General features: G+C 33.7%; 1 protein-coding gene across 1 annotated transcript; it reads right to left on the reverse strand.

Annotated features, from left to right (window-relative positions):
• Positions 1-3,438: 3,438 nt before the first annotated feature.
• On the reverse strand, positions 3,439-4,297 carry LOC139854975 (uncharacterized). The gene is made up of 3 exons (XM_071844243.1): positions 4,202-4,297; positions 3,905-4,095; positions 3,439-3,802 (listed from the first exon to the last, which is right to left on the reverse strand). The coding sequence occupies exons 1-3, from the start codon at positions 4,295-4,297 to the stop codon at positions 3,439-3,441; spliced, it is 651 nt and encodes a 216-aa protein (XP_071700344.1).
• Positions 4,298-11,177: the final 6,880 nt, after the last annotated feature.

Raw genomic sequence — 11,177 nt, forward strand, 5'->3', positions numbered from 1 at the left:
AATATGTTCTCCAGGTTGAGATCTACGGTTAATTTTGCATTCCGAGTTTCGGTCACTTTTTGGTGAATGACCTTATGTGCTGCTAAGGTGAGTTTCATTTGCTCCCTTTTTAATTGCTTTTGCAATCTATATTTTTGGGCTGAGAATACATGCACTTTATTTTAAACGCAATGGATACAAGTACATACTAAATTCTACACCGAGTTTGAACCGAAAATCCCTTAGCTTTGGTAGCTAGTAACTGCCGGTTATAAGAACTGGTGGGCGCGAATATTTGTATATGGATCCATAGGGCTTGACATCCCCGTCTATTCCAGGTATAGAAACCCTAGCCTGAACTATAAAACACACGTATGCTATTTGAGTTTAGTACACGTTGTTGCGTGTATTGTACATGTTGGTTGCATGTATGTTAAAACATGGGTACTTATTATAACGTTAAAGTTTAGTTACCATGGTGCTCAATCATGTAGAATATTTTGATAAACGTTTCTGGATGAAACAACTGAAATCTTGTAATCCACCTTTATATACAGATTATGCGCAACATTAAAACTATGAACTCACCAACCTTTGTGTTGACACTTTTAAGCATGTTTATTCTCAGGTTTCTAGAAGTCTTCCACTGTTTGCTTATACGTTATACAAGCTATGTGCATGGAGTCATACATGCTTTATTCAAGAAAACTTTGCATTCATAAAATTATCATCATGTATCTTATTTTAACTGCATTGTCAACGGATGTAGTATTGTAAACTATTATATACGGTGATTGTCTATACGTAGAAATCATCAGACGTCGAAAACCTTGGATTTATATATTCATTTATGGTGTGCCTTTTCAAAAAAATGCAATGTTTACAAAACGTATCATATAGAGGTCAAAGCCTCACTATGAAATCAATGAATGATGTATTCGTCCAAAGGGATTTGGAAGGATCGTCACAACATCAACACTTTCTACCGGGGTACGAATTTATTGACAAGACAAGTTCTTGATGCCTCCACGGGAGGTGTGTTCATGTATAAGTCACCAAATGCGGCCGAAACCTCGTTAGAAGACATCTCGATTCATACTTATGAGTGAAATCCCTCATTTAGAGATATGCCAAGGAAGAGTGTAGCTCAAGTAGAGAGTGACAACAGTCAAATCATGCTTGCTAGCTTGAATAACTAATTTCAATACGGGAAGGAGTTGAAGAAGTTACAACAATCTATTGTTGCGATGCAAGTAGGGTGTGAAAGGTGCGATGAACCTCACCTTACAAAGAATTGTCCTCAAATCAACCAATGCAATCACATGATTTGGACGATATCCCAATGAACTCGGATGCTCATGTCAACTTTCTGAGTAATCAAAATTATCAAAGGGGCGGGTCATCAAACCAAGGCAACAACTCTTATCAAGGAAACCAAGGCTACTTCAACCCAAATCAAAGACAAGTCTCCTTCAACACTCAAAACAACCTACCATTCGGATTTACAAACCAAAACCGAAACCAAGGTTACAACCCAAACTATAACCAAAATCGGAGCAACAACTTCCAATCACAAAACCAACAACCATACAACATCCAACCTTACAACAATCAAAACAACTCAAGTTATCAAAACAGCCAAAGTTATCAACAAAACCAAGGTTATAGCCAAAATCAAAATAATCAAGGCTACAATCAAAACCAACCTCAACAAAACACTTAACCACTGCAAAACTACATAAAGAAGGCAGAGACAATCGAGGCATTTTTGTTAAAGGAGAATGAGTTCTTGAAGCAACAATTAAGGCACCAACAAGCCTCATTCTAAAACCTTGAGAGCACTGTTGGAAGATTATCAAACAACAATTACAACAATAACCGAAACAACCAAAACCAAAACAACAATAACACAAGAGTCATTCCTATTGAGGGCATCAACACCAACCAAAACCTAAATCGCCCAAACCGAAGCGAAAATGTCAATGCCATAACCACTCGATGCGGTCTAACCTTGAATAAAGGAATTGAAAGTCCCGAACCACAAACCTTTATCACCCGAGAACCACTACCAAGCTCTATCGAGGAGGAGATCGGGGTTAGTAAGGAAAAGGGTAATGAAAAGGTCGACTCAACCGGGGTTAAGGGTAATGATGAAAAGGGTGAGAAGAAGGGTAATGAGCCTTTGAAGGCTAGGAGACCGGTTCCATACCCAAAAGCTTTAAGGAAGGATAAGTTAGCGGCTCAATACAATAAGTTTCAAGATATGATGAAGAACGTGTCGGTCAACTTGTCAATCACCGACGTGCTAAAAGGAATGCTGAATTATGGACGCTTCATCAAAGAGCTAATCTCTTAAAGGGGTAAATATCATGATGAAACATCCTTTTTCATTGAGGAAGAGTGTAATAAGATCTTAGCATCAAGGCCAAGGATTCCTAAAAAGTTAGGAGATCCGGAAAAATTTGTTTTCCCATGCAAGTGTTAATTGGATCATTATAACATCTAGTAGGGATACTAGCATAAGTTTGAACACAATTAGATCTTAAGTGAATAAAAGAACAATCTGAATGCTTCAAATGGAATAGTCAAGTGTGCGTGCTTTTAATATTGATATTTACTTAATCATTTCTAGTTGTTAGTTAATTTGCAATAGTTTTCTTAATATCTCAAAATTCAACCCCCCCCCCCCCCCCCCCCCCCCCCCCAACCCAAACCCAAATCAAACAAACCTTAGGATGATTATGAGCTTCATCGATTCAACTAGCAATCACCGCTCTCTTGGGACGAATCTTAAACGGAAAACTTGTTAATTACAACTACCGAGTCATTGTTTCTCGAATGTTTGTCACATAGTTGAGTCCACGTTTGAGTATAAATATAAAAGAAATAAAGTATGTTTGTGAGAGCATCATCAGTAATTTTACTTTATTAACATTGCTCATTTAAAATGATTATCAAACATCTTATTGTATTTAGAACCAAACTCACAAAAAATATTTGAATCATAATATAAGTCATTTGGCGCTTAATCATTCAATTTTATCAAAGTCACCCTTAATTTAGTTAGATAAAGATAACTAGTTTAAAATTATTGGATTCGTAATTTGGTTACGTCTTACAATTAGTTACATAGAGTTTATAATTTTTTCAATTAACCTGAACACTTATTCTAATGGGTTTGAAGTTTAATTCTTTGAAAATTTTTATAAATAATAAATGTGTAAAATTTCTTGTTTTAAACATTCAGTTTGATAATCATCTTTATCTTTATTGAACTTTTTTTAGGTTAAACATATATGATAAGGTATGAAAACCAGATATTTCATAATCAATTACATTTACATACAAAGAAACCTTAAAACTTAACCTTTTTGAAATAAACAAAATGACACTCAAGAACATTATACACATTGAGATAATCTGCAAATCAAAAACACATGCATAAGAGCGATAAATTTTTCAGAATTGCCGAGGTGGATACTGCTGATGTGGAAACTGCTGAGGTGGATACTGCTGAGGTGGAAACTGCTGAGGTGGAGGAAATGGCACTGGAGTTGGACCTTTTTCTGGATCAACATTATTACCACCAACCGGGACAGCGACTACAAGAACTGCAGGTGGTTGTGTAGCTACCGGAGCTACAGAAATATAAGCCGCAATCCCAAAAACCGCACTTAAAAGAGCTAAAATTGCTCCTGCAGCAAATATTCCCGGTTTCACAACGTAACATGTAATATAACCGTACGAATCAACTTCTCCACCTCGTCTGTTATTTAGTCCTGCAGCTGCCAATAATAGAACCACTGCTATAACTGTAGCTACCCTGTATGTACATTCAACACCAAATTAATTTAACTAAACTGTAAAATAATGATAATTATAAAGAAAACAAAAGGATGTACTGTATCTTTTTCTTATTTAGTACCATGATAATACAGCTAGAAGTTTTGAAACAGGAGTGGAATTAGGGTCATTTTGACAACACCTACATCTGCCAAATGCAACGCTGATGTAAGCTTGTGTCATGATCGCGAATACAGCTGATACGATTCCAAGGGCCATAGCAGGACTACTTGGATATATACAAGCATCATCAAAGATAAAAACAGCAGAAGCCTGCATGCATATACATTTCATACAATACGTTTCTTTATACTTAAATAAAAAGGATTTAATACTAATATTAATATTAAATATTAAGCCTGTTGAATGTGATAGTTACCTTAACCTTAGTGATCTCGGCTGCAAAACCGGCAGCGGCTGATATTATCCCGAGCACCGCCACTACAGCGCAGAAGCCTACCGTTTTGCTCTCCATTGATGATCTCAGTTATAATTAAATGAAGACTTATGGAATGTATATGTAAAATAAGATTTAAGTATATATAGATAAGCGATAACAAGAAATTAGCTGGAAACTTGAAATGAAAAATTGTAAATGGATTATAAAAACTAGAATACAAAGTTTACTTTCTTATGTCAACCAAAGACTTGATCAACCTTAATATAAACAAAGTATTATTTCTTATAAAATTTAAAAATTATAAATTCCAGAATTATTGGTATGAAGATACAGTTTTTTATGGGTAAGTTCAATATTAATTATTGATTCTAAAAAGTTAAAACCTGTCACTACTATGATTAAATTAAAGAATTAAAATAACAAGATGAGTGTTAAATATGTGAAATATGATTCTAACTAGATTTTAAGAGCCCGTGCGTTGCACGGCAGCTCTAAAAAAATAGTATTCGAAGACTTTTTTTTGAGACTGTATAGTTGTAGTAAACAATTATAATTAAGAAACTCTTAAGTATTTATAACATTTGTAATGAAAGTACATGTATTGAAATGATTAGTATTGTAAATGTCAATAATTAAAACAATAATAATGTGGCTTTCGATAGTTCATAGTGAATTACATCATCTCCAAGTTGCTACCACGATAAGTTTACAGCAACAATGTTTCCCTGTAAATACATCCCCACTCAACAATGCATTACCTGACTATATAATCGTGTTATTACTTGTAGGTTTTAAAGCTCGTGCGTTACACGACTATTAAAAAAATATTATAATTTAGTTATGGTTGAAGATATATACCTGACACGTGTATTATGAAAGTTGTAATCGCAACTTGTGTAGACGAAATATTCTTTGCCTTTATAATCTATTCACCATATGATTGCCATATTCCCAACCAACAACCAACCAGCCATCCGCGTCGTACACTTTCAACACAAGTTTCATTAGCCATCAGAAATGACCTAACATGACAATTTGGGCAGCTTGTAAAGAGTGATAGGAGTCCTTTTCCCCAAAGCACAAAAATGCATACATAATTTTTTTTTTGGAAATCGTTTAATGTGACAATGGAACAGATAGAGTCAATTACTTTAGCTAACACCGGTTATATGATTAAAAAAAAAAAGGTGATCCATCTCCACAAAACCCAAGCAATGCATGGGTCAAAAGATACAAAGATACAAACAAACAATACAATGAAATGATAACTTTTGTATATAGAATACAACTCGTACACACTGAAACAATAGACAATCAACACACTGAAACAATAGACAATCAACCCATCAGATGAAAACTACATACACTTACCTATAAGAAATATCTGCAAGTGATTTATTAAAAGGAATGACATAACATAATGATAAAGAGACTTTACGAAATGATATATTATGAATTTGATTAAGTTGCAATAAGTTAATATCATTTAACATTAAACCCTTACTATACATCTTTCCTATGATGCGTTAGTGGTTAAAAAACTTATATTTGAAAGCACATGCTCCATAATATAAGTAATACACATATACACATAAAAATACATTACTAAGGAAGCACTCTCAAACCCGGTAATTGAGTTGGATTTGGGAAGCTTTCGTGAGTAACCTGCATGAAAACCGTCACAAACTTTTCAATATATCATTATCGTCATAAGCATTAAATTATGAGATGGTGATGATTTTGAGAAACCGGAAAGTGTTGGCTACGCTGATGTCACCAAGTAGAAATCTATTAAGTTATGAAATAAGCAATAACTTACCTTCTAGTTGAAGAGCGATAGAGAAGTCGGTGAAGTGCGGAGTCTGTCCTCTTAAACTTTGGGTGCGAACTGGGAAAATCTCTGCAATCCAAAACCAAGAATAGCACGCAAAGTAGATGTAATACCAACAAACAATAGGCATGATTCTACACCTAAGTGTGTGTACATATGTTCATAACAGATTGATTTTAATAAAAACACAATGATACTTTGCAGACATAGTTAGCCACTTGTATGTGTATATTTGGTCTCCCATTTTGTGAAAACTTATTTATCTAATCTATACCCCCTAATAAAAAACAACAAAGCAATAAGAATCATATATTAACCTATATTCTTAATCATTATAAGTGGAATAGAAATCATATCAATACTATGTCTCATTACAGTGCTGCATATGAGAAGTACTATAAGTTCAAAAAAACAAAATTAAATAAGGTGTTATAAACATATCTATCTATAGAGATATGATCCCAAAATAAAGAAGACGAAGCGAAGGATAGAGCACCTGTAAAGTTGCTAGCCATGCTAAAGGATCAACATCATGTGAGGTTCTAATTATACTGCTACGTGCAAGCACAACCCGACGAAACAAAACTGACTGAGCAGAGCAGTAAAAATTGCTGTAACTTTTATATGTTTTCACCCTCTGATTATATAATTTACTTCTCAATCAAGTTTGCAATGTAGCGTTTCCATATTTGTAAGTGTAAATCACGCAAGTTGAAGTAGTGTCGTAGTCTTTTTCAAGGGGTACAGTGTAACTATAGGTGGCTAAATTGGCAGAGTGGGTAATAGTTCAGAATATGAAATCTTGTAGGAGTTTAAATGGGTCTGATTGACCTGAAATAGATTTGTGCATAATTTAGAACTATTTAAAAATAACTTGAGTGTGAACTATATCTTAAAAATGAATTAACAAATTACTTTCGATGACTTGCGATCTATTTGATATATTTTTATCCATTTCCTCAACTGAAGGGGATAAAAAATACTCGTAACATTTAAAACATTTAGTACCTGTTATCATACCTTTAGTAAGGGGTGAGATGTTTTTGTTTATCATTTGCAATGCTCTATTGACACCAAAATCCCACATTTTCTCATTAGGAACATTATTATTACTACTGAGAATAGATGTATTGGGAACCTCTTTTCGTAACTTTACAATATTAGAAGAAACCTGCATCAATAACACCATGTTGTAATTAAGCAAATATTATACTCAAACTCTTGAGCCGACTGACCAATTGGCAATTCTCAAAAATAAAAATTTACAGTAACTAAAAACCTGTCTCAGTGTCATCTGTAAGACATGATCCGCCTTCGTAAATGTACATGAAAGTGATTTATCCCAGCTTCATTGCTAATGGAAAAATATTTAGTCATATCATCAAATAACAACGTGGTCAGTTCGTCAATTTATTAAAAAAAAAACTGACATATGCATTTTAATGAGACATGGCCTATTTTAGACAGTACTCAAAACCAAGTCATGCTAACCTAAAAAACCATCCAACCCATTTTGCTACCTTTAATATTAATAATCATAACTAAATAACCAATTAAAAAAGGTCATTTTAAAGTCATTTTACATATTGCAAATACCAGTTGATACGTAGTTTTCTTAAAAACAGTCTGATATATTAATAAGCTTAAGTAGTTAAGTATTTACATCAAAACAATCAAAACAGGAAATACCTCATCAACACATATAAAGAAGAGAGGATTATACATTTATAGAACCTAAATATATACATGAGTGATGTACCTGAAGCAACCAACTCACCCAGAATATACGATTAATCCAATAGTTCTTGAAGGCGTTATGTAAAACCTTTAAATTATGTAAAACCTTTCAATTTAAACTGCTACAGGTGTAAATAAAAGTATAGGTCAATTAAATGGGTTCAAATTGTCACCTCTCGTTAAATTGGTATTGGTTTGTAACTATTATCTCAAAAAATTAATAAGAACACAGCAAGAGGTCAAATAGATTAGTAACGACGACGATAAATAACATAATCTAAAACTGATACATAAAAAACATACCGATAGAAAAAACAACATATACCTTAGGGTTGAAAAGTGACCAAAAGTTCAGATAAAAAGATAAAGCAATGTTACAGCAAGGTACAATAGCGTAAACACTTATTACGAAACACGGGAAGCCATACTTATTAAAAAGATAAAGGAAAAAACTTACGAAAGTAAATTGAAACCCAAATAAAATTGAGATTAACTGGAAGGTTACAGGTGAACTTCCAACACCATAAATATGGGATTATCTGCTATTGATTTACACGTAGAAAGAAATTGCTACGCTTAATGATCGGGCAATTAGAAGAGATATATGATACACGTAAATAAACAATATATTTCAAAACTGAAAACAGAGATTTTCATTTACACTTTTACTTGCTTTTCCAAAAAAATACTATTTTTAGGCAGATTTTCATATCACTAATGTGAAAAATGGTGGTTCTTTTCATATCTTACAACATAGATGACATCAAACAAACATAAAAGCATGCCAATTCAGCAAGATTACACAGTGAATTCAAGAAAAAAAATATCATTATCAGCACATAATCTCACAAGGAACTGGATCTTCCTGCAAGAAGACCAATTTAAAAATCATTAACCATAACCCAAAAAAAAATATCACACTCCCTAAAATATCATAGAGAACTGCAATTTGACTTCTAACAATGTATTGTCAACATACAAAATCAACATAATGAAATCCAATTAATCCATTTTCAATATATTTCTGCAAAAAAATCGTTTCGATTTGCCCCATATACAAAATAAAAGATGATTAAGTTTAGAAAATATAAGAAATTAGAGTTTGTCTTACCTTAACCTTGATTGAAGCGTGCCCGATGATTTCAAGTGTATAAACCCTAATTTAACCTCCAATCTATAACGTAAAAGATTTATGATAGGTTTATAATCCTCGTCCTCCATAATCCGATTTAGGAACTGGAGAAGATTCCGACGAGTAAAACAAAATGGATACAAAATCAGAGCATTAATAAAAATAGAAACGAACCCTAATTACGAATTTAAGGATGAAGGTGAACTCAATTTCTCCATCTCCGATGGTTGTTCAACTGAAACTGATTTAGCCACCATAATTGTTTCAGAGGGTTTCTGTTAACATCGCAGAACTTATACAAAATTTATATCAGCATGTGCATAATCGATAGCCGGTTTGATCTGTGGTAGCGGCAAACAATTATACGTTGGCTGTAGGCCGTAATCGGCGCTGCAAATGGTGTAGGTGGGTTTTGAAATTTTGGACAGAGAAAGAATCCGATGGGGTAGAATATGTGAAGAGAGAAGAAAGAGAAGATGTAGTTTGGTACTGCCATGTGTAAATTTAGTCTATTTAAAAAAAATTAATTTGGCAAAAAAATCCACGTGGAGTATTATTCCTGATTATATGGTCAGCATGACACATCAGATGTATATTTCAGGCTTTGTAAATTGTAGAGAAGAGAAGAGAAAATATGAAGTTATAAACAGAGAACTAGATTTTTTAGTTCATATATGCGAGATAGTAATTGGAATGATTCATGATGATGCAATGATTTTGGTGGGATTGAATATTAATTAGATAAGATTAATATTCCATTTGAGAATAATTATAACAATTGTCATGCTCCCACGATGGTTATAGTTGAGATTTAATATAATTATATAATTATATAATTTAAATTTAATTTATGCTATAAACATATTTTAAAGTTTAAGAGAACATAAAGATTTCAAGCCTAAATATTCCAGGAAATACTAAAAACTTTTTGTTGTTTATTTTTATTAATATTAATATTAATTTAATACTTATATTTTAAAAGTGGTGGCGGATTCCGTCGTTTCAGTTATATTGGATTGTCGTTTTGAGTTTGCGTTTAAAAGTGGTGGCGGATTCCGTCGTTTCAGTTATATCGGATTGTCGTTTTGAGTTTGCGTTCACATTAAAAACGGTCCCTAAACTTCGGCTATATTTACACAACGTCCCCTGAAGTTGACATTTTTTCAGGGGTAAAAAGTGTAAATCTATAATTTTATTAAAATAAAAGAAACTAATTCCACCCGAATTTATAACGGGTCCTATCTTCTCGCTCGGTGCGAGTTAAATTTTTCCGAGACCACCGTTCAACTCGAAAAAATCTTACGAACCCAAGGGGACTAACTATACGCGAAACGGACATTTTTTAAAAAACGCTAAACACAACGACAACCCGTATCTTTCTGTTCGCCGCGAGTTAATTTTTTCCGACAGCACCGTTACACTTGAAAAAATTTATTGAAGAAAACAAAACTAACTACGTTCGAAACGGATACTTTTTAAAAAGCGATTAACACAACGACATCCACCGTGTTCCCCTCTGTAAATACACATCGCTGCGTTAGATATGAATACGCAGACCGAAAGCCCCCGCCGCAACGTGCGGGCCGGTCCGGACTAGTTGACACTATGATTACAAGTTTGGGCCATCACAGGCCTGAAAAAAAGATATTTCGATCTTGGGCTAGACTCGGCCCATGCAATGTTTTCCTCTAAAATCGTGTTTTGTTCTTATTTTCTTTTGCTAGAAACATCTTAAACAAAAATTTCAATCCTATATATCTAGTTAGATGTTAAACCGTGTGATACACAAAGAGTATTAAATATAATATGATTTTTGTATATGCAAATATTGTATACAAAAGAACCGGCCTTCGTAGCCGAGTGGTTCACCCTAATAGGCTTAATTAGTGGGAGGGTAGAGGTTTTCAATCCTTGTCTCCTAAGAAGCCCTTAAGGAGGTTTTACTGACCCATATTCAGGATCCAAGTCCTACTCGCCTGTCCCTCGGGATGTTTAAGGTCTGGATCCTGTAATACGGTTCGGGTTTCCGATCAAAAACGCATGCGTGCGTGACAAATGATCGCGAATGTGGTTAATACTCCTCTGGATAATGCCGACAACTTAGCTTTAGAAAAAAAAGGATGTTGTATACAAAACTATTCTGACAATTTATTTAAGATCAAAGATATGCTGATAATTTGAGAATAACAGATACGACGATAAGTTGGGAATTAAAACATTCATGTAGTAAGTATATCATGCATTTAGTTGCATAA

The sequence above is a fragment of the Rutidosis leptorrhynchoides genome, chromosome 6 (genome assembly GCF_046630445.1).
Source record: "Rutidosis leptorrhynchoides isolate AG116_Rl617_1_P2 chromosome 6, CSIRO_AGI_Rlap_v1, whole genome shotgun sequence".
Taxonomy (NCBI): Eukaryota; Viridiplantae; Streptophyta; class Magnoliopsida; order Asterales; family Asteraceae; genus Rutidosis; species Rutidosis leptorrhynchoides.